Here is a 25,203-nt window from a genome sequence, read left to right as displayed (position 1 = left end):
AAAACAAACCTTAAAAATAGAAATTAAGCACTGGTAGCTTAAAGCTTGAATTATTTTATACTCTCACCAACCTCGTCTGAGTGACTCAGTCTTGGGCTGATTTTGGTTTCTATTGCTCTATCCTCCACTTTCCCATCAAGCAGAGACTCCTCAGAGCGGCTGTTGATCTTCTGAGCCTCCTTCAAGTCCGTCAGAGTTACACCCTGCATAGCATTCACTCAGCCTTGTGAATCAAACACACACACACACACACGCACACACAGTCTCGTGATGTTTTGGCTTTTGTTCACCATTCATAAATTACCTGCGTTGATCTACGGGTCTGTCTGGCATGACGAGATTTCGCCTTCCTCTGAGACTCTGCTTCTTCATCCCTGACGGGTGTCAGATAAAGTCTGGTACTAGAACATTCATCCATCGATCCATTTTCTGAGCCGCTTCTCCTCACTAGGGTCGCGGGCGTGCTGGAGCCTATCCCAGCTGTCATCGGGCAGGAGGCAGGGTACACCCTGAACTGGTTGCCAGCCAATCGCAGGGCACATAGAAACAAACAACCATTCGCACTCACAGTCATGCCTACGGGCAATTTAGAGTCTCCAATTAATGCATGTTTTTGGGATGTGGGAGGAAACCGGAGTGCCCGGAGAAAACCCACGCAGGCATGGGGAGAACATGCAAACTCCACACAGGCGGGGCCGGGGATTGAACCCGGGTCCTCAGAACTGTGAGGCTGACGCTCTAACCAGTCGCCCACCGTGCCGCCGGTACTAGAACAGTCACACAGATTTTTTTCAACAACATGCAAGTTCATAGTTTTACAATACTATATACTTATACGAACCTTCAGTTTTGATATGTTACTAGTTTCCATCCATCCATCCATCCATTTGAGATTTGAACCCGTCCTCAGAACTGTGAGTCAGACGTGCTAACCAGTCGGCCATGTTACCAGTTTATTCCTGTTAATTATCTCACACTTCCCAGAATTTTGCAACCCTACAGAACAGAACACTAATATCACACCCTCTCATTAAATCAGTTTTCTTTTTTTTTTTTCTTTTACAAATTTGAAAGACTACCACAAAAGCCATATAGAGTACAGGCTTTTTTTCTTAAAGCATACACAGCCCTGTTGAAAGTTACTTTATTTTTTATTTTTTCTTTGTACCATTGAAGACACAAATTCACAGCACTAATTGACAGCTGCAATCTAAAGAAGTAAGGCCCGAATCATTAAACTGTATGTGGTAACACTAATAACAGTTGACTGTCAGTTGACGGTTTTAAAATCGTATGAAATCGAAATGAACATTGGCTCATCATTTGCACTCAACTCTGAACAAGAACGTTAACGATAATGGTAGAGCAAACGGGAGAAGTGCCCTGTCTCCTTATCTTATTATAGACCACTAAAGCAGACAATTTGAGACACTGCTCTCTATATTACAAACCAGCATACAGGATTTTGATGCACTTATTTTATGGTCAAATTACTACATGTTGTTGCTTTCATTTAGCTAAAAATGTTAGATAACCTGCCTATTGGCTGGCGACCAGTTCACGGTTTACCGTGCCTATCGCCCAGAGTCAGCTGGGAAAGGCTCCAGCACGGCCATGACCATAGTGAGGATCAGCAGTATGGGAAATCGATGGATGGATGAATGTTAGATAACCTTGAATATATGGTTTTGAATAGAAGTCATATTCTGTGCAGTATTTGTTAGTTTACACAGGACGTTCATTTAAAAAACAAAACATTCCAATATACTGTAAATGGATGCGAGAGTGCTAAATGTCTACGCTCAGTTTCAGATTTGGGTTTTGCCTGTGCAGACTACAGTAAGAAGAAACCAGAGGTGTGTCTATGGATGGAAAAACACCAAAGTTAAAAGCTGAGGATGGACATTTCTTTGAAAATCAAACATTGATTAGTACAGCCATTTGGAATATCCTAAAGAAAAAAAACCAAAATGTTTTAAGGAACAGACGCTGAATGGCTGAGAAATCTAAAAAAGGCCCTTACCATTAGTTACATCAGCACTTTAGTGGGTAGGAGTGAAGGTATCACAATCTACAATTTGCAGAAGACTCCATGAACCACGAGGGTTTATGGACAAGGGGGGCTTAGTCCCCAGGAGATACACAGGACGTGAGCGAATATAGCGCACAAGCACAATATTTCACAAACAGCTAATGAAGACTGTGAAATTATTTTGTAAGATTTTTGGACAGATTTTAAAACAATACAATACTGTGTTAAAGTTCTAAGTCACCATTAGATTTGTAGTGTCATTTTTTAACATACAGTACACAAACATAGGAAATGTATTTACAGCGTTAACCTCAAAAGACAAAAAATATGTACACATTGTAACTGTATGCAAAAAAGGTCACTTTTGTCACAAAGTCAGCCAAGCTCATCATTTTCAATTAACAAAAATATACAGGGAATAATTTACCTTTGTGGAGTTCACAATGTAATCAAAATCAAATTAACAACTGCAATCGCCAGCTACATGGTGGTTGGAAGCATCAATCAATGCCGCCTGTTTTTAAGGGTGTCAAATCGGTCTATCACTATGTTGTGACCCAGATGCTGAAGTGTGTTTTTTTCAATTGACATTACTCCAAGACTGTGAATTCTTCCTTATCAAGATATATTGAAACAAATTTAATTAATAACTGATCAATAGAGGCTAATGACATGACTTTGGCTCACAACACAATAACTGTTTGCTCCAAAATACTTTAGATTACTTTTGTATGCATATGTGACCAAAATGGTTGAATAAAATTATTACTCAATTATTCATTCATTCATTTGTCTTCCGTTCCGCTTATCCTCACTAGGGTCACGGGCGTGCTTGAGCCTATCGTAGCATTCTTCGGGCGAGAGGCGGGGTAAACCCTGCACTGGTCACCAGCCAATCGCGGGGCACATATAAACAAACAACCATTCACACTCCCATTCGCACCTACGGACAATTTAGAGTCTTCAATTAACCTACCCTGCATGTTTTTGGGACGTGGGAGGAAAACAGAGTGCCCGGAGCAAACCCACGCAGGCACGGGGAGAACATGCAAACTCCACACAGGTGGGGCCGGGATTTGAACCCCGGTTCACAGAACTGTTAGGCAGATGTGCTAACCAGTCGTCCACCGTGCCACCTTACTCAAATACTCTATAACCCCCTTCATTTTAATCTAAACAGCCAGGAGCTTTGCACTGCATTTCAGATGAATTGACAAGTTAGAAGCCCTGCTAAAATAGGCCTAATGATGCCACTGCCAATAACAAACGTACATATGCTACTCTAGAAGATGCAAACCACTAATTAGCGGGAGGAAAAGGAAGGCCAAGCAAAGGGTAAAATGTTTCAGAGATCCAAATCAATCCCCGGACTTAATCCCTACGGCAATATACCTCAACCTTTATTGAGCCAAGGCAGATATTTTACATTCCAAAAATCTCACAGCACAGCACCAAAAAAAAATAAATAAAATAAAAAGTCACATAAAATATATTGAAATAGTGATGACATTGCCTCTATTTGCTCCAAAATGTGCAACCTCTGTAAAATCTTCTCCTGTTTAGATGAACACAAATGTATTATTCAGTTATATGAATGGTTAACGTGAGTACACACATTAATTGTAGCATCTGCCATCTAATGGAAGAGCATGTAATTATTCTGCCTGTCACTATATGTCGCTGACATACAGTAGATAGATGAACAAAGATATACTATTTGTTATAAATAATTTTCAGATTACGGTAATTAAGGGTAATTGGATAATGTCCCGTGACACACTTGATGATCTCTAGCGGCACACTGATTGGGAATCACTACTCCAGAGCATGCAATTTGCATGCTAAAGAGTAGACTGAAATGAGAAACGCTTCTGAAGAATCAGCAGCTGAGAGAGGCTGCCATGAAAGCCATATCACACAACAAGACTGCAAAAGTTTAGTGATGTCCATGGGTCACATAGGCTTATTGCTGTTGCTGCAAGCAAGTGATTTACAACTAAATAATAGGTCTTTAATATATCTTTAGTCTATCTGTTCCAATACTTTTGCTCTCCTAAGAATGTGGTGTTTTGTTACAAATAATGCATCTTCTAAACTGTGTATCGTATCCATATGTAAATACTGTACCGTGAAATAAAAGATGAAATACTAAGCTCATCTTATAATTCCAAACCAAACTGTTTTCAGTCTACAGGACAAATAAAAGAATTTACCTCACTGTTCTAGTACATTTGGGAAAGTGTATATTGGCTTGTTGTGGAGTATCACTGAATCCTGAGAATCGACAAGCTGGTCAGCAGCGCACTCTGCTGAATCTACATTGCAAAACGAGAGTGGCTATGGACTGACATGACTGTGCACATTCATGGATTCAACGATAAAGCCTCAAATGTTGTAAAGCAAGTGGCTTCAGATCCATTAGCTGTTTAGATGCAGTAAAGAGTTCACATTAAAGACTATCACTGTAATAGAAAGAACAGCTGTCACATTACACAAAAAGCTTCACTTGAGCTACACCTCAAAATGTACAAGTAGTTGCAGGGATTATAGGGCTCCTGATGAAATAATCATTTTAAAAAAGCTAATCATGGGGAATGTCATCTCACTTCCTATAGTAAAATCCTCACATGGCATCTGTTTAACAGGCCTTCAGCGCCTGCACAAGCCTACGAGAGGATTTGGAAATTTCCTAAAAAACAGAAACTATAACTTTGTAGATTTAAAAACAAAGATTTAAGGGAAGAACAAGTCCCTATGAAACGTACCTGGGCACCAATGCACGCATGCTCCGAGCGGAAGGTCAGAAAGTGAAGCACTGCAGCAGCGATGAAAGGGAGAGGCTGAGCGAGAGCGCGAGAGAGAAATGGAGAGAGATGGACGGAAACAGGACAGAGAGCGTGGAGGGGAAAGGAAGGGCATGGGTGGTGGTGGTAACATACAGTACAAAATCAATCAAATCTGACTTTTTGTTTGTCAAAGTGATTCAGATATACACTTTACTGAGACAGACGGCATATTTCAACAATACAGATTTCACTTGTCCAAATAATAAATTGTATTATTTATACAATAGACTCACTGCTCACACTTGCATCCAAGCTTTGACACAGTAGATAGATCAGTGTTAATTTACCAGTGCTTGACCATGGAGGTGCTTGTCTTTTACAATACAAGTTACCAAAAGCTTACTCATTGTTATCTGAAGGGAGGGCCTCAAGCTTAACACCCCATGAATGGGGTGGAAGAAGACTATCAGCCAATAAAACTGTGCAATACAAAAATTAGCAGTCTCCTAAAAAGATAATGTGAGAAGACATAAATTGTTTCTCACTGCATAACAAATACACATGCTGCATCACAATTGTGTCAACCTTTAAGGATGATAGGACATCAGAATGAAGACAATACAGAAATAACCATACAAATGCATCGCTGAAGCTCCAGTGTTGCCATTTGTTAAATTTGATCTGCATCACAGATACAGTAAGACGTTATTTTACCCATTTCCACTACTGTGCTACCGCGCTACAATTGCTAAGTGTAATTAGCAGTACATGTACATTTATTTACAATGTGATCAATGACAAATTTAAGAACATAGCTACAGGGACCTCGCATTGTACGGCATACATTCTACTAATTGTTTTACTTTCTTATCTCTTGTAACCCAATTCTCACATCCACCACTACCATTGGAATAAAAGACCTCGAAGCCTCACGTCTGTTATTAGAGGGCGCTACAGCATGTCTACCTCACAGTAGTGAGGATAGGAGTTCGAAATTTGGCTTTCCTGTCTCGAATTTGCATGGGACCTGTTTTTTTTCCCCTTGGGAACTTTCCATTTCTATCCATGCAAAATGATCCAGAAGTACATGAAGGAATTGGCTTTATGCAACCTTTAACCAACCTTTACCATATCTTACTCCTGATCAACCTTCATGAAAAGAAAAGAAAATTTGCTATCCATAATCCTTAACAGCATGCGGCAATATTTAAGCAATAGGCCACCGCATAGGTTTACCGACTTTTCATTTCAAACAGTGCTGTTTTCCAATGTTCAAAAGAAAACGCCTTTTTATTTTTCCTTGATCACAAAGATTAAGTTAGCTAAGGCAGTAAAAGGGTTAGGATATTTGACTTTCTGAAGAGATTTTACTATGGCATTCTTGTGTACCCTGCTTCTCGCAGGGTTGCTGGCATGATCAACAAAACCATGAATATGACACAAAGTCACTTTACAAAACTGAACAATTTAGTTTATTTTAAAGACAGCGTAAAAATGCAGTTCACCTTAGTTTAGGTGCATCATGGGTCAAACGTACAGCAGTTCTTAAAAGGAATACTGTACTGTGGTACAGTAAACCAGTCTGTGAAACATGAATAAACAATATTGTTTCAGAATGTTTACCAAAAAAGCACAGCTTTTTCTGCATTGCATAGTTGTTGTCATTATTTGATGGCTCGCATCCCTGTGAGTCTCCCAGTAGTCATGTGACTGTGACAAGTCGGTGCCTACACTCTTTGGGCTCGAGTTGTTACCTTGAGAATTTATTTTATTTTTTTAAACTAGCACTCTGATTATGCAGACGGTGACTAGCTAAACCTCGCATCAATCAGCTGTGGTCTTATGTTTTTTATTTCCTCAGCAGACAAGATAAGCAATAACATACTGATTACAAGTTCTTCGTCACAGAAAAGAATTACTGTAGCCAAACATAACTAACAAGCTGCAGTGTCTTTCAGTTGGTCGGGAGATCAATATGAATTATGTTTGTATATTAGCTATGCATACTTATATAAGCAACACACATGTATCAGGAGAACACTTTGGCCCTGAGAAGCCCAAGGTCTCAGTCAGGGGTGGGCCAACTTTTTGGCTCAGGGGCCACATTGACTTCAAATTTGACAGGTGGGCCAAGCCAGGACCAGATGCTTACATACATATATATATATATATATATATATGAATAAAAAAATAAATAAAAATTAAAAAATTAAAACTATAGTGTTAATACTTAGATTTACTTTTAATGGGAACACAGCATCCTCTGTGCCATCTTCCGTATTTTTGTACATTTGTCTGCTTAATGAAGCATAAAACTCATCCAATTTGAGATATGAACTCTTTTAAGACAGTATCACATTGGAGATCAATCAGTTCCATCTGCAGCTCCCGTGGCGCTGTTTCAGGGTCTTGTGTGACTGAATCTTGGATGGCAGTTAGATAAAGGTGTTTTGCTGAGCCTGCAAGCTTTATTTTAACCGCTGAGCCGTAGCATCAGTTCCTGCGTTGATTGGCTGTTAGCATAATCAGCATGCTTGGTAGAAAAGTGACAGCTGATGTTATATTCCTCTAAAACCGCAATGGTTTCTTAACAAATTAGATATACAGCCTTTGACCGGATTTTTGCGAAAACGTATTTAGTAGTCCATTCTATATTAAACACTCGGCACGCACTGTCGACTTTTTTTTGTCTTTGGCCCACTCATGGTTGAAGAAGGGTTCAGAGCAGCAGCAGAGTAAAAACAGAACAGCCAACCTACTGCGCTACCTAGTGGAACCACTGTGCATTACAGGACAACTTGGTGGAACCACTCGGCATTACAGCACAACCTGGGGGACAAGGTCAAATGAATGTAGTCATGATTTTGATATGATTTGGGCGATTCTGTACCAATCTTTGGCGGGCCGGATTGAAATGATCAATGGGTGGGGTTGTGGCCCGCGGACCGTAGTTTTCCCATCGCTGATCTAGGTTCTTTTCATGCTGGAAATTGTCATCTTAATTTGTAAGTTAATGCACAAAAATATATAATTTTTTTTGTTTGTTGAAAAAATATTAACATTAAAAAAAAAAAGATGCACTTTGAACTAATCACACATATCTAAATTGGTGGCAGTTGCGTTTTACTGCGAAATATGCAACAACAAAAAAACCCTACCAACAATTATAAAACTTCCTACACATATTTAATTTTTTAAACCGATTGTGTGACACCCATTTCTTTCTAAAAATTTCCAAGCTCTACAGCTAACCTTGTTCTTTCTCCACATTTTTTTTTCCTCCTCAGACCTGCAAACAAGCAAACCATATCCCGACAGCTTTGAGTTAACAAGAAAATGCATGTTGTTGTGTAGTGCACAACCCAGATTTTGGAAGAAGTAGAACATAGTTAACTGAAAGACAGAAAGTGTTTACAGAATAAGGCTTTGGAGGTTTTGTGAGGTTATTGACAGATAAACCTGAAATCTTGTAATCCGACTTCAGTTTAGTGGCCGAATTCCTCAACTAGCTGTCTTTCACGGAGCACCCGCATCACCCGTTGTACTGTATGCTGCGCACAGAGCAAGCACCTGATGCCTCACTATTTGTCATACTGTCACTGTTGACTGAAGGAGTTCTTCCCCACTGGTGACACACAAAAAGAAAGGGAGAATATTAGCAGTGATGTGATGGTGCAATAAATCAATTAGACTACTGTACATACTGTAGTTATTATAATTTGCTTCTCTTACTGTCTCACAAACATTGTCTTCTGGTGCATTTGTCCTACAGTTCAACGTCATTGTCAATCTCCTCTTCTGATTCAACTTGCTCAGCTATTCTGTCATCATTATCATCATAATCAGTGTCCTCTGGGTTGGCTTCACCCTCAACAAGCAATAACTCCTCCAGGAACTGCTTTTCATCACTCCGAACCGTCTCCAAACTAGGCTCCTCCCCTTCTGTGTGTGTTGCATTGGTTTCTGCAGCTTCCGGAGAGGTAAGCGGTTGTTCCATCTGCTCAAAATAAGCCTTGTCATCTGAAGTTTCCTCCACCGGCTCATCTGAGTCAGACTCCACTGCTCCAAGGTTGGTTAGCTTTTCTGCAGCTGCATCCTCTTCCTTAGCTTGCTGCACAGGGTCTGATACAGATTGAACAGCTCCTACCAGCTTAAAGAAGAAAAGAAAATAAATGATGTGGTTTAAGACTCATATTCTCCCAACACGAAAAAGAGTGAAAAAGTGTGAGGTTGCATGCTTTTCTGGCTGGGTGGATTCTCTCATCAACTGAAGTCTGTCATTAAAGCAACCATTTAATGAGGGCGTTACCTGTCAAATCTGGCCTTTCGTGTATTCTTCCATTGACTTGTTCATGCTGTCAATTTACATGTTGCCAAAGCAGTGATTTACGCAACTCTTTATTTATAGAGCACAAAAAAACTGTAAATGATGTCATTGTCATTTGTTTTTTCTAATAGTGAAGGAGAAAAAAAGTCTATTGAAATCGGGAATCTGATTTTTTTGGAGGGGAGAAAAAAAAAATCAATCAATCAAAGAGATTTTGTTTTAAGGCCGTATCGCCCAGTCCTACCAATAAAACAAGTGGTGTAATGGCTGGTCCATCAATATTATAGACCAGATGTGGGTTAATCCAGTCAAATTACTTACATATAATGCTTCAAAACCAAGTTTAAATACCGGGAGTAAATTGCACATAAAGGCAACTGATGTACTCATTCATTCATTTATCTTCCGCTCCGCTTATCCTCACTAGGGTCGCGGGTGTGCTGAAGCCTATCCCAGCAATCTTCGGGCGAGACGCGGGCTACACCCTGAACTGGTCGCCAGCCAATCGCAGGGCACACAGAGAGAAAAAAAAACATTCACACTAACATTCACACCCTACGGGGAAGTTAGTCTTCAATTAACCTACCATCCATGTTTTTGGAATGTGGGAGGAAACCGGAGTACCGGGGAAAGCTAACTAATCATCCACCGTGGCGCTCCACCGTAAATACAAAAAATAAAATCCCATTCAAACCACCTTTAAGAAAACTCAAGCATAAATGTGAATCTCTTACAGAATCTATGTCAGGCAATTAGTTGCTTCCTTTACAAAAAGTGAATGATTGTTCCCGCTGGGCATGTAAGGAGCAGAGAAGCAAAAGAGATCACATGCAAGGACGTTTGGTCCTCTGCAATTTTACTTTATGTAATATCATTTCACAATACAAAATTGATTTAATTTCAGAAATACATCACACTGTGTTCGGCCACTGTTTAACCACATCAATCATTTAAATTGGTTTATTTAGTATTACCTGTGTAACCTGCCATTGTAGGTTGTCCAGTTGAGCCCTGAGTTCTGCGTGAAGGCTGCGGGTGGCGGAGTTCTGTTCCCGAACACTCATTCGAACTGCACTGATCTGTTCCTCCACGTCGGCCTGCTGGAACTGCTCGGAGCGTTCAATCGGCAGAGATTCTCTGAGGACGAAGCATGAGAATGCTTTTTGTTGTTTTTACTTCTCATGAACTAAAAGTGTGGCGGGTTACATCGTGAAGTGACTATTAAATGTAAGAAGCCTCAAAGCTTGCAGTTTGATGCATACTCAAACATGTTTATCAAGTATTCAGCCTCAGTGTTTTTATAGATGGGTGTATTCTCACAATGTGAACACGAGGCCTTGGAACAACACAGAGCTGTAAGCCAGTGGGGCTTTAACAAACCAAACATAACGTTACGGGTCAGAGGAGGGGAGTTATTTCCTTCCCAGCACAAAAAAAGCTGCTTTCCCCAACCTGAATGTTGCCATCTCGGTCTGATACGACTTCAGCTGAACCTGCAGGCCCATCAGGTGTGCAGTCTGCTTCTTCAGGATGTTCCTCAGAGTGGCAACATCATCCAGCATGGCTTCTGCCTTTTCCAGGCGCCCCATCACAGCTTGGACCTGCTTAGATAGGTCAGCGCTCGACGTAACGAGACCCTCCACCTGAAGCCTGACCCCCTCAAACTCCTCAGCCTTCCCCTGATGTTTTTCCTGCAGCTGGTTCAGCTGCTCCATAAACACAGTGGTCTGCTGGATCTCAGCCAGGCGGGATTTCATCTCTGTGTGGAGTGAGAGCACCTGAGCGGGGAGGTCCAATGTTTTGAGCTGCTCTGTGGTAGCTAAGGCTTCATCCACCTGTTTGTGGGCCAACACATACGACTCTTCCAGAGCATTGAGGCGACTTTCTACATCATCCGAAAAGTGCACCTGCAACGAAGAAGCACAACGAGGATGTTGACTCACTTTAAAGCGCTATCACTTCTGGGCTGCAGCTTAATCCAAACCACTACAGAATCCAATGGGGCTGGGGGAAATTGCAAGGACACTAATGTAGAGGTTAAATGTGTCCCCTCCATATCGCTTGAGCTGTAAATAACAGGTCTTTTGCAGTATATTCGAACAACAATAGTCTGCAATTTACCCAAGGCTTAGTGTTTAGATCTTAATCAGGTAACTTGAAGACCTTTGTTTAGGTGCAAATGGCGACTTGAATGTGCAGAACATGACGGTGTAAATTGCTACAGATGGTGCAATTATTGTTGATGATTGGCTCGGTCTTTGATTCAGATCAGCATGGTTGTAAACAGCATGGTTGATCTGAATGGTTTCTTATTTCACTGATAAAGTGGCCAGAAAGGTAACTGAGGCTGTTGAACGCAAACTGAGTCAGAGTGTTTAATGTACCCACCCATCCTAATTAATCAGGGGTTCGGTTGGTTTAGACCCCTTAATTTTCCAAAGTTAATTTAGTTCTTCATCATACCAAGACAATTACAGTAAGTCTATGCTTTGGAATTTGTAGGGACAGGTTGGAGAAGGCCCTCCTCCTTTTTCTAGAATGACTGCACCACGGAGCACAAAGTCAGGCCACATTTTCAACTCCTGTAGGTGTAATGGCAACATCTCTGGGGGTCACCAAGCTTTTTGGAACTGAGAGCTGCTTTTTGGGTACTGATTAATGTGAAGGACTACCAGTTTGATACATACTTCTTAAATAACACATTTGTTCAAATTACCTTTAATCATGTCATTATTAGATTATTATTAATAATTAATGATATTCATTTATGTGAAGATACCGATCATATTAATGTTTTCTCACAATAATGAAGAAACATAAATATCAATGTGCAACACTTTATTTCTATAAATCTCTGCCAGTGTTTACATTGTCAAATGATCACTTCTTCAACATTACTAGAAAATCCCGATGTTTTAGAGCAATGTTTCAGACCAGGCCCGTAGGCTACTCATCTGGCCTACCTGGTGCCCGTGGACACCATGTTGGTGACCCCTGCTGGATTTAACCGCAACAGCAAAAACAATGAACTTCACTATTTATTTTTGTAAAATATATATATATTTTGCTGGAAAACCTTAAAATAGCTGAGTTCAATCTCGTCTGTTAACCTTTCAGAGGCAGCCAGTATCACTGAAACCACAGCCTATATTTAGCCATGCCACATTACGGATCCAGTTTGTGATTATTAATAATATTATTTATATCAACACGGGGACTGCAGCATGTGCAGCCACGACATGCAAGCACGGACACCTTCCATAAGAGGGAACATATAGTACCGGTACTGCTGTATTAGTTCTGCATCAGGTCAGTAGGTCGACGAAGCTTGCTTGCTTGCAAGTGTCTGCAAATAACTATTGGCGTTAATGCATTGATTGTCAAGTTCTTACCTTCTCGTTAGTTTGTCGCACGGTCTCCTGTGACGCCTGGAGCTTCACCACCTTCATCTGCATGCTCGTGAGGGTGTCTGTCAAGTGGGTCACGGTCAGGTGCTGCTGGTAGCAGAACCATGTTCCGGTGGCCCCGCCGAATACAACGACGAGGCATAAAAACAACGCAAACGTGTAGCTATTCCCTCCAGCTCGAACTTCGGATTCGGGAATTTCACTTTTGAATTGGTCCTCTTCGTGCTTGTGGTTGCTTTTCCCCTTCCGATGCTTGGCTGTCATTGTGGCCGCATATAGGACACGATGTTCCGGGAGCGAGGGAGCGGAAGGAGGAGGAGGAGGAGGAGGAGGAGGCGGCGTGGTAGGTCACACGCGCAGAGCAAACGCTGAAGAGGCTTTGCTGTAAATCTCAGCCCCAGATGACAGGAAGTTCAAGTCAAGGAGGCGTGTGCTGTAGGTAGTACGTGTACTTGAAATCGCTCCATTCAGCAACCGTCGCCGTCCCACGACTGGGGAAGGTCCAAGCGTGCCAAGTAGCTCTTAGTTGGCCGCTATTTTTGACTGCGGGTGACATCCGAGATGTGTGCAGCACGCAAACACGCCGTTGTTACACGGCGTTCTTCACTTTCATGAAAGTGTCATGCACTTTCACCCCTCTTTCTGTGCAGCTCAGCAAGCGCGAAGCATGCTTTTCACATGTTGCACATCTTCGTTACACTGACGTTATACGAAACAAAAATGCTGGGCCACCGAATGTATGAGGGGAAACTACTTACTGCCGGATGTACTTTAAAAAAAATTTCGCTCAAACATTTCTCTTGGAAGCAAAACTATAAAGATCAATAACTACTGATACAATGGAACATCTAAGGTCAAACCTTATGCAAACTCATTTATTCTATGCGCAGGCTACATTGTAGTTATGGTTCCCTCAGAGGGCCGTGAACGTGATGAAATCATATAAATGTAATCACCTCATCATATTACTACATGTACACAAGTGCAGCTATTTTTTTTAAATTATATATGCTGTATACTTAATTAACACATTGAATTTGACATCAGAAGTTATGGAAAATATCTCCCCCAAAAAATCTCAAGACCCCGCAAAGTGCCTTGACACCATAGATAAAAGTGTTGTTAACAACCCAGTCAATTTTGAATGATTGAAAAAATGCCAAGTATATAAAATGAGGCTTCAAAATCATGAAAAATCAGGCTATTCTCTCTGCTCTTAGACGCTGTGGGCGTGTTCGCTGAATGCTCTGAAACCACGCCCTGCTCAACTGTCAACTGTCAATAAAGTACCACTACAATCCATCCATCCATCCATTTTCTGAGCTGCTTCTCCTCACTAGGGTCGAGGGCGTGCTGGAGCCTATCCCAGCTATCATCGGGCAGGAGGCGGGGTACACCCTGAACTGGTTGCCAGCCAACCGCAGACCAACAAACAACCATTCACACTCACATTCACACCTATGGGCAATTTAGAGTCGTCAATTAACCTACCATGCATGTTTTTGGGAGGAAACCGGAGTGCCCGGAGAAAACCCACGCAGGCAGGGGGACAACATGCAAATTCCACACAGGTGGGGACAGGGATTGAACCCCGGTCCTCAGAACTGTGAGAGAGAGTAGAGTATAGACTATAGCGTTACTCACAATTGTAAGCGATTCAGCTACTTTTAAAAAGTAGTGCAAATCTTGAATAAAAACAGGTTGCTTTGATCTACTGTATTTGTTGTGTTGTTATTAATGTTGCTACTTTGCACTTTTTCTTAACCAACTGGAAATTTGATTGGCAGTTATGGTAGAGCACAGTAACAGACAACATACATATATTGCCTATTAAAGACATAATGATTGTTTATACCTCTGTGCCAAATGTTTAGATTTGTTTAAATGCATTTTTTGTGCGCAGTGCAACTGTATATATTTTTTTATCTAAAATATTTTATTGTTCTAAATAGTAAATGGACTGCACGTATATTGTGCTTTATCTACACCATCACAGTCCCCAAGGAATCAGAATCAGAATCATCTTTATTTGGCAAGTATGTCCAAAAAACACACAAGGATTTTGTCTCCGGTAGTTGAGCCGCTCTGATCCTGAGAGAGTGCTCTTGCAATGGATAAAAGAAAAATATTATCCAAACAGTATACAAAAACATAAAGTAACAACTGTAATAAAAATCTGCAAAAAAAACAGGACTGCAAAGCAAGAACCGGGGTACAGCAGAGGATTACTCTATCTGTGGGTATGTCACCGAATGATCTGAAAACCCCGCCTCCCCGGAAAATTCAGCTGTCAATCAAATAAGTGTCTTCTTTCATGGCCCCTAAGCAGGAGAAGAGAATTCCCAGCAACGGAGATTGCAAACCCTCTCACGGGCTACAGAAAAGCAACATCTGAGCCAGCATAATAACCATAAGCCGCACCGCCAGGACAATTTCCCCTCCTTTGAAATTCAGAGGGACAATGTGCTTCTGTGGTCACCTAAGGGCGCACCCATAAGCGGGCACAACCGCACAATGAGCGCCGATTCCCCCAGATGAATTTTTTTCACTCCTTCTCCTTCTCGCCCTGCGACATGCGGCCAGCAACTGTGAGGCTGACAGTCGTAATGCTGTAGTGCAGGACCTCCGGTGACTGCTCTGACCACTATCAGTCTGGCAATGGGCCGCAAATCCCATCTGGTTTACTGCTGCCTCCCAACGCAACGCGTGTGGGACCAGACAGCAAGACACTGTAGCCCAAATATCACAAAACACATTACACTTCAGGGAAGAAGTTCGAGTTGTGGGCATAGTTTGATGGCCAAGTGCATGTTGTACTTGGAGTAATGGTTCAGGTTAAAAGGCATGAGGAAGCGGCAATTCCACAGAATGGCAACTGCATGGAATCAGGTGTTTATCCAGTATAGTGGGGGGAGGCCCTCATGCTAGAAAGTATTCGCCCCAGCCCGCTGATATCACGGGGCTAGTTTTTAGTCCTGGCCAAAATTTCCAGCCAAAAGAGATGAAAAAATCTTAAGCTAAAGTATATCTCAACAATTCAGTACTACTGTATATTGTTCTCAGTCTTTACACATTTTCAACACTTACCTTCTAACATATTTAATATATTTGAAAACAAAACACGACAATGAGATTAGTTCAACTTTAACAGTTTAGTTTTTTTATCTGTCGTAACAGTAATTTGACTTGACCGGCTCCACTTTAGTCTACATGATCCATTTTATAATTTAATAACCTGAAAACTGAAATAATATTTAGATCGTGAGCAGGGTCGGCAACGTAATGCCATAGAACTGCCCCACACAGCAGAGAAAGGACGAGAAGCTCCAACGTAATCTATTTTTGGCGATTGAAATTTAGAAAGAAAATAAAGGAAGGATGGAAGGAAGATGTTCATTTGTGACAGCAGTGATCCATAATTTATGGCAGTCATAAAAGTAAGCTTGCACGCGATTAGATGAGATACACTGATATACACAGTATAATGGCACAGGGAAAAAAAGATCTTGATTACGCCATGGATTCTTTAACCCCCACCCCTTATTCATTGGTTGACTGGTTTGCTTCTTACGTTACTTGTAAAATAACGATGTAGCATAACCAGAACTTCAGGTTGCTTGAAACAAGCCTTAATTATAGTTACTGCAACGAACACTGAACAGCATAAATGTACTATGTCTAAGAGACTATTCTAAAACATTCAAACCACATCAATGAAGCAGTTGTGTTTTCATGGGCGTTGGTTTCTTATTTGATTGAGTGCAACTTTTCATCTTTTTTCTTAGTTTGACTTTTGCTTGACACTTTAATACAGAATAAAATTGACTCAGAAAAAGAGTGGGAGTTGTGGAATGAGCCAATGAAGTACACCTGTGCTGCCAGAGAGTTAGTTTAAAAACAAAAAACTGATATAATTTGGTCTACAATGTCTGGAATAAAATAACAGTTTATCTTGGATTATATCAGTGGTGCGAGGTCAGGCCCAGCAAGGCCTCCATTTTTGGCCTAAACACTATCAGAATCAATTGCCTACATTTTACAACCCAAATTATTATGTGTTCCATGAAATTGTATTAATTTATTCACATCAGTCTATTATCTTCAGTTTGTACCATTTCTCTAAGATGCACTGCATCCAATACTGTACAGTGGATCCTGGTTTAAACGAAGTAACGGAGTGTCTGGATAGTAATGTGTCCAAAAATAGTTTCCAGTTGTCACTTAAATTTAAAACTTTTCAAAAATTTTCAAGATTTTTTATATTTATTTACAATAACGTTGTACTATACTGGGTGTTTTAGGCCACAAAAAAAGTATAAAACAATAATTTTATACTGTACAGTAATACGGGTGCATACAGACACACACACAAAAAAGTGCTTCAATATAATAGACAATTGGCTCTAACGGCTGACCCCCCCACCGCTATTAGTCCAATAAATCGAGGTTCCACTGTATGTAGATGTGTGCAATCAGATTTTAGCCTCTATGTACTGCCATGTCAATCTAATCTGCCCATGGCCTTCAGACTCAGTAGCGCTGCCTGATGTAACTTAAACTGTATTAGCAGTCAAATCTGATTTCAAATTCCTTCTCGCCTGGCCAACCTGATGTCAATGGGGACAGTGAGCGGGTCATCAATGTCCTCTGATTGGTTGGTCAGAGAAAACCTTGTTATACTTCTACCACTTTGCAAACTTCAACTGGTAAAACATATTCTTAGTCATCTCCACAAATTAGTAAATTTGATAATCAGTGTTTCTGGTGAGTATGATGTATTATATATATTGGTGGGGCTCAATGGTGAGCGCCTGGTGGCCGGGCCTGAACCCGTGGCCAGGCACAGCCCGAAAAGGCAATGTGAGTTACCCTTCACATGGGCTCAGCTGGGTGGCGGCAGAAGGCAGGGACCTTGGCAATCTGATCCCCAGCTACAGAAGCTGGCTCTAGGGACATGGAATGTCACCTCGCTGGCAGGGAAGGAGCCCGAGCTGGTGTGCGAAGTAGAGAAGTTCCGACTAGATTTAGTCAAGCTCACCTCCACACACAGTCCTCTTAAAAAGGGCAGGACTCTTTTCCACTCTGGAGATGTCCAAGGTGATCGGCACCCAGCAGGTGTGGGCGTACCTATTGCCCCCCAACTTGGTGCCTGTACCTTGGGGTTTATCCCGATGCACGAGAGGGTAGCCTCCCGCCGCCTTCGGATGGGGGGATGGGTCCTGACTGTTTTTGGTGCCTATGCACCAAACAGCAGTTCAGAGTACCCACCCTTTTTGGAGTCCTTCAACGGGTCGTTTGGAGGACTTCAACGCTCACGTGGGTAATAACAATGAGACCTGGAGGAGCGTGATTGGGAGGAATGACCCCTCTGACCAGAACCCGAGTGTGGTTCTGTTATTGGACTTCTGTGCTCGTCATAAAGGTGTCCACATGCACTTGGCACCAGGACACCCTAGGCCGCAGTTCGATGATCGACTTTGTGGTCATGTCATCGGACTTGGGGCCACAATTCTTGGACCCTCTGGTGAAGAGAGGGGTAGAGCTGTGAAACGATCAACACCTGCTGGTGAGTTGGTTCCAATGGTAGAGGAAGATGCCGATTCGACCTGGCAGACCCAAATTTATCATGAGGGTCTTTTGGGAACATCTGGCAGAGTCCCCTGTCAGAAGGAGCTTCAACTCCCAACTTCGACAGAAACATTGGCCACGTCCCGGGGGAAGGCGGGGGACATTGAGTCAGAGTGGACGATGTTCCGTGCCTCCGTTGTTGATGCGGCCGACTGGAGGTATGGCCGTAAGGTTGTCCGTGCCTGTAGTGGCGACAATCCACAAACCCGTTGGTGGATACCAGTGGTTAAGGGATGCCGTCAAGCTTAAGAAGGAGTCCTATCGTGTTTTTTTTGCCTGTGTGACACAGGAGGCAGCTGATGGGTACCGGCTGGCCAAGCCTAACGCAGCTTTGGTGGTCGCTGAGGCATGGGAAGAGTTCCGTGAAGCCATGGAGAATGACTTCCGGACGGCTTCGAGGACATCCGGCATCTCAGGAGGGGAGGGCAGTGCCCCGGCAACACTGTGTATAGAGGGGACTGTGCACTGCTGACCTCAACTCGGGATATTGTGAGTCAGTGGACCAACTACTTGGAAGACCTCCTCAATTCCACCTGTCTCTGGGGTTGAGGTCCCTGAGGTGATTAAAAAGCTCCTCAGTGTCAGGGCCCCAGGGGTAGATGAGAGCCGCCCTGAGTTCCTAAATGCTCTGGATGTTGTGGGGCTGTCCTGGTTGACCCGCCTCTGCAACATCGCATTGACATCGGGGACAGTGCCTCTGGATTAGCAGACGGGGTGGTGGTCCCCCTTTTTAAGAAGGAGGACCGGCAGGTGTGTTCCAACTACAGGGGGATCACACTCCTTAGCCTCCGTGGTAAGGTCTATTCAGGGGTTCTGGAGAGGAGAGTCCGTCAGGAAGTCAAATCTCAGATTCAGGAGGACCAGTGTGGTTTTCGTCCTGGCCGTGGAACAGTGAACCAGTTCTAAACCCTTAGAAGGGTCCTCGAGGGTGCATGGGAGCTTGCCAACCAGTCCATGTTTTGTGGACTTGGAGAAGACCTTCGACCGTGTCCCTCGACGAGTCCTGTGGAGGGTGCTCCTGGAATATGGGGTACCGGACACCCTGATATGGCCTGTTTGGTCCCAGTACGAATGGTAGCACAGTTTGGTCCGCATTGTCGGCAGTAAGTTTGATTCGTTTCCGGTGAGAGTTGCCTTGGCAGAGTCCAACTCCAAGCGTCTAGAGGCTGCTTGTCTGTTGATTACCTTTATGGACAGAATTTCCACCCGAGGTGTTGAGGGAGTCTGGTTTGATAACATCAGTATCACGTTGCTGCTTTTTTCAGAGGATGTGGTTCTGATGGCTTCATCAAGTCGTGATCTCCAAATCTCGCTGGAGTGGTTCGCAGCTGACTGTGAAGCGGCTTGGATGATCAGCACCTCCAAATATTAGGCCATGGTCCTCAGTCGGAAAAGGGTGGAGTGCCTTCTCCGGTTCAGGGACAAGATCCTACCCCAAGTGGGGGAGTTCAAATATCTCAGGGTCTGGTTCACGAGTGAGGGAAGAATGGAGCGGAAGCTCGACAGGCGGATTGGTGCACCGTCTGCAGCGATGGGCACTCTGTATCTCTCTATCATGGTGAAGAAGGAGCTGAGCCGAAAGACGACGCTCTCAATTTACGATCTACATTCCCACCCTCAGCTATGGTCACAAGTTGTGGGTTGTGACCGAAAGGACAAGATCGTGGATACAAGCAGCCAAAATGATTGTCCTCCGCAAGGTGTCCAGGCTCTCCCTTAGAGATAGGTGGAGAAGTTCGGTCATCCAGGAGGGGCTCAGAGACGAGCTGCTCCTGATGTGGCTCGGGCTTCTGGTTAGGATGCCTCCCAGACGCCTCCCTGGTGAGGTGTTTCGGGCACGTACCACTGGGAAGAGGACGGGGATGACACAGGACACGCTGGAGAAAAAAAATCAAAATGACGCCTACCAGTGTGGTCGCCTTGGTTACGCGCTCTTTAGTATTGTTTTTGTGTTTTTCGTTCGACTTTGGAGACATTACATGATTCACTTACACAAGGGGAGACTTGCTAACCATCACGGAGGCTACTCCAGACTTTCTTTTACCAACTTTCACAAATCCGCTCAGTTTTTTCCCCGAGTTACTCACCAGAGCGGCGACCGCGGTCTTTGGCGCATGGAGGTGAAGGCGACGCCACAGAGGGAAGTGAGCCGGCATCCAAGTGAAGCGCCGCAAGAGAGAATACAGATTGGTGTTTCCGTCCATCCACCTCGCAAATATACGCTCCCTACCCAACAAAATGGACGAGCTTCATCTTCTGATAAAGTCCAGTAAAGACTTTGGACGTTCCGCCGCCATGTGCTTTACGGAGACTTGGCTTTGTGAGGCTGTACCCGATGGCGCCATCATGCTTCCGGGCTTTCATCTTTACCGAGCAGACCGCATCACGGAGTTAACGGGGAAAACAAAAGGCGGCGGGATATGCTTCTATATCAACGAAAAATGGTGTACGGACGTCACGGAGCTCAGCACACACTGCAGCTCGCATTTGGAGTCGCTGTTTTTGAACTGTAAGCCATTCTACTCGTCGCGTGAGTTTGCATCATTCATTCTTGCTGGCGTGTACATTCCGCCTCAAGCTAACACAAACGCCGCTCTGCTAATGCTCGCCAAACAAGTCAACGAAATGGAAAAAAAACACCTTGACGCACCCCTCATTATTCTTGGGGACTTTAACAAAGCTAAACTCAACCACGCACTCCCTAAATACAAGCAGTACATCGACTGTCATACCAGGGAAAATAACATTTTGGACCACTGGTATACTACGCTAAAAAACGCATATCGTGCCAAACCTCGTGCAGCACTGGGCTCGTCTGATCACTGCTTAATTCACTTAATACCGACATACAGGCAAGAACTTAAATGCGCGAAGCTTACAGTGAAAACAGTGAAAAAGTGGACCAATGAAGCAAAGATAGAACTTCAAAGCTGTTTAGACTGCACAGACTGGAGTGTCTTTGAAAATTCAGCTGGCAGCCTGGATGAATATGCGGACACTGTCACATCCTATATCAGTTTCTGTGAAGAGCTGTGTGTACCAACAAAATCATTTCGCACATTCAATAACAACAAGCCGTGGTTCACTGCCAAACTTAAGCAGCTTCGCCAAGCTAAGGAGGACGCATATCAGAGCGGGACAGGGCCCTGTATAATCGAGCTATAAACCAGCTGACGAAAGAAACTAACATTGCAAAGAGGATCTATGCAGCAAAGTTGGAAAAACAGTTTAGCGCTAACGACTCTATATCAGTCTGGCATGCATTCCAATCGCTGACAAATTACAAGCAACGATACCCCCAAGCTGAGAACAATAGCCAACGACTTGAATACCTTCTACTGCAGATTTGAAAAGGAGACTTTCACACCCCACACCCACCCAGCCGCACCACCGACCACTATCACACCACCAACTTCTGCGTTAACCATCCGCGAACAGGATGTGAGACGCATCTTCAAACAAAAAAAGTTTAACAAAGCGGCAGGCCCAGATCATGTGTCCCTATCCTGCCTCAAAGTCTGTGCGGACCAGCTCGCTCCAGTCTTCACACAGATCTTCAATAGATCTCTGAATCTGTGCGAAGTACCATCCTGTTTCAAACGCTCCACCACCAGCTGCCTTGTGTCAACCGTCGAGACCTTCAGGTTCCTGGGCATTACAGTCTCTCAGGACCTGAAGTGGGCGGTCAACATAAACTCCGTCCTCAAAAAGGCCGAGCAGAGGATGTACTTCCTGCGGCTTCTGAGAAATCACGGCCTGCCAGAGGAGCTGCTGAGGCAGTTCTACACAGTGGTCATCGAATTAGTCCTGTGTTCTTCCATCACAGTCTGGTTTGGTGCGGCTACAAAAAAGGACAAACTCCGACTGCAACGGACAATCAAAACTGCTGAAAGGATTGTTGGTACGCCCCTACCCACCCTTCAGGACTTGCACGCTACCAGAACTAAGACAAGAGCGTGCAAAATCCTCTCGGACCCTCCACATCCCGGTCACCGGCTCTTCCAGCTCCTTCCCTCTTGCAATCAACTTCTTAAACATCTAACCTACAATTACATTGCAACATGCTGGCAATTTTTTGTCTTTTTTTCTTGAGTTTGTTGTCACATTTCTGTCGGGCCAATTATATATTAGTCGTGCACTCATTGTAGTAGTCTCACCACGCTGCACTATTTGGATATGTTGTTGACCAATACTGGCCACTCATGCCAGAGTAGCATCTGGTCCATTGGCACACTGACTGACAAGTATCTGCAACATTTTCACAATCAACGTTGTCCCAGAGAATCGTACTACTTGCTTGAAGTCTCGGCGCCCTTTGCACAATGGTCATTGCACCGGACTATTGAAACATTAGTCATTCGAACTGCTTTAAGTGCTAGAGGACTCTGCATCTTTTTGCACAATTGTCAAAAAAAAAAAAAAAAAGTACCGGCATTACCATATAACTAGCAACCCTTTATTTCTCAGTGACAAAAGTGTTCTCTGTCAATTGACTGTCTGTTGTCGTACTAGAGCGGCTCCAATTACCGGAGACAAATTCCTTGTGTGTTTTTTGGACCTACTTGGCAAATAAAGATGATTCTGATTCTGGAGAGACTACGTCTCTCGGCTGGCCTGGGAACGCCTTGGGATCCACCCCGGAAGAGCTGGACGAAGTGGCTGGAATAGGGAAGTCTGGGCTTCCCTGCTTAAGTTGCTGCCCCCGTGACCCGACCTCGGATAAGAGGAGGAAAGTTGATGGATGGATATATATATTAGTGGTCCAACAATAAGTGTATCTGTACAAAATTTTTCGATACAGTGGTCACGGTTTGGTACGCACTAAATGACAATAGTCATTTTATATTTACTGTATCAATCTCTGACGATGACGAGTTGTGTTAAACTAGAGCGCAGAACCATTATGCTGCTCCTCTCACTTTCATTCCGACCAAGGAAGGGTGCCTTCGGAAATTCACGCTGATGCCCTGTGTAGCAGAGCAGCGCTGGAGAATATTTATGAATGCACCCCAACACAATAAAGAAGCTCACTCGCCGTTGCAGCATGGATAGTTCCTTAGACCCTCCTGAAATTGAAAATCCTCCACCATCCTTCAAATCTTGCGTTTGGAACTACTTTGGCTTTAACGCCGACAATACCTCAATTAGAAAATAAGTGCCAGACAAAAACAAGCAGCATGCGTCCTGCAAACTTTACCCGACGTATTTGGACAACATGATTCAAATAGGTCAAAATAAATTTACAGGGCTATTACTACTTTTATTGTTGTCGATATGCGACCCCTTTCTAACTTGGGGACAACGCCGGGTTTCATAACATGCTGCGGAGTGGACACTGAACTCAGACAGCTAGACGTCGAGGGCTACGAAGAACTACTTGACTGTTCGGGCACTGTATTACTACGGAAAACAAGAAGATATTACCGGAGACAAATTCCTTGTGTGTTTTTTGGACATACTTGACAAATAAAGATGATTCTGATTCTGATTCTGAATGGGAGATGAAAAGCTACGTTCTTCAGACACGCCTCCTCGACAGTCACACAATCAGAATCATCTTTATTTGCCAAGTATATCCAAAAACACACAAGGAATTTGTCTCCGGTAGTTGGAGCCGCTCTAGTACGACAATAGAACAACAATTTACAGAACACTTTGGAGACAGAAAGACATTGACAAAAAAAAAAAAAAACAGTCACTGAGCAGTGAAGGGTTGCTAGTTATCTGGTAATGCCGGTACATTATTATTATTATTATTATTTTTTTTTTTGACAATTGTGCAAAAAGATGCAGAGTCCTCTAGCAATCGAATGACTAATATTGCAATAGTCTGGTGCAATGACCATTTGTGCAAAGGGCGCTGAGACTTCAAGGAGTCTATGCGGTTTAAAGTGACGAGTAGTGCGATAATCTGGGACAATGTTGGTTGTGCAAATGTTACAGATACTCCTCAATCAGTGTGCAAATGGAGCAGAGGCTACTCTGGCATGAGAGGCCAGTATATGCAAATAGTGCAGCATGGCGAGACAACTACAGTGAGTGCACGAGTAATACATAATAACTCAAGTCAAAAAATTGCCGGCATGTTTTAATGGAATTGTAGGTTAGGTGTTTAAGAAGTTGATCGCAAGAGGGAAGAAGCTGTTGGAATGTCTACTAGTTCTAGTTTGCATTGATCGGTAGCGCCTACCTGAGGGAAGGAGCTGGAAGAGCTGGTGACCGGGGTGCGGAGGGTCAGAAAGGATTTTGCACGCCCTTGTCTTAGTTCTGGCAGCGTGCAAGTCCTCAATGGTGGGTAGGGGGGTACCGACAATCCTTTCAGCAGTTTTGATTGTCCGTTGCAGTCGGAGTTTGTCTTTTTTTGTAGCTGCACCAAACCAGACTGTGATGGAAGAACACAGGACTGATTCGATGACCGCTGTGTAGAACTGTCTCAGCAGCTCCGGTGGCAGGCCGTGCTTTCTCTGAAGCCGCAGGAAGTCCATCCTCTGCTGGGCCTTTTCGAGGACGGAGTTGATGTTGGTCGCCCACTTCAGGTCCTGAGAGACTGTAATTCCCAGGAACTGATGATTTTAACCATTAAACCATTTAAAACATTTTACGAACTGTTGCGCGATGGATGACCTTTTAAATGTTATGAATTGCTCGCTTCAGACAGGTACCTTCCCTTCGACTTTTAAAGCAGCAGTGCTAAAGCCCCTTCTGAAGTAGAGCAATTTGGATTTTACAAATCTCAATGACTACCAATCAGTTTCAAACTTGCCTTTTTGAAGCAAAATTTTAGAAAGACTAGTTTTTATTCAAATAAACAACTTTTTAGCTAATTGTAATAGTTCTGAAAAATATCAGTCTGGTTCAGGGTAAACCACAGCACCGAGACTGCCCTTGTCAATATTTTAAATGATTTTAGAAACAATCTTGATTGTTATTAACTATGTAATTAACTATGTTTGCTGCTTTTGATACAGTAGACCACACCTTTCTTTTAAATAGACTTTAAACATCTGGTTAGGTTCTTTGGTA

The 25,203-nt window shown here is 43.2% G+C and overlaps 1 protein-coding gene and 1 long non-coding RNA gene across 3 annotated transcripts in view; one reads left to right on the top strand and one right to left on the bottom strand.

Annotated features, from left to right (window-relative positions):
* LOC133488377 (protein phosphatase 1 regulatory subunit 12B-like) overlaps window positions 1-13,214 on the bottom strand; it is a 28,630-nt gene extending 15,416 nt beyond the window's left edge. The window contains exons 1-5 of one of the 2 annotated variants that reach the window (XM_061796191.1): window positions 12,538-13,214; window positions 10,598-11,052; window positions 10,120-10,282; window positions 8,551-8,968; window positions 72-8,443 (exon numbers count right to left, since the gene is read on the bottom strand). In XM_061796191.1, the coding sequence (XP_061652175.1) occupies window positions 8,585-8,968; window positions 10,120-10,282; window positions 10,598-11,052; window positions 12,538-12,816 (1,281 nt within the window). In that variant the 5' untranslated portion in view covers window positions 12,817-13,214 and the 3' untranslated portion in view covers window positions 72-8,443; window positions 8,551-8,584. Of the gene's footprint in view, window positions 1-71; window positions 8,444-8,550; window positions 8,969-10,119; window positions 10,283-10,597; window positions 11,053-12,537 lie in introns of those variants that run through there. The other variant, XM_061796202.1, reaches the window with a different exon arrangement.
* On the top strand, window positions 12,870-14,262 carry LOC133488411 (uncharacterized). The gene is made up of 2 exons (XR_009791657.1): window positions 12,870-12,987; window positions 13,773-14,262. It is a non-coding gene; the product is annotated as an uncharacterized LOC133488411 (long non-coding RNA).
* Window positions 14,263-25,203: the final 10,941 nt, after the last annotated feature.

Source organism: Phyllopteryx taeniolatus, chromosome 1, assembly GCF_024500385.1.
Source record: "Phyllopteryx taeniolatus isolate TA_2022b chromosome 1, UOR_Ptae_1.2, whole genome shotgun sequence".
NCBI classification, from domain to species: Eukaryota; Metazoa; Chordata; class Actinopteri; order Syngnathiformes; family Syngnathidae; genus Phyllopteryx; species Phyllopteryx taeniolatus.
This window is presented reverse-complemented; position numbering and strand designations above follow the sequence as displayed.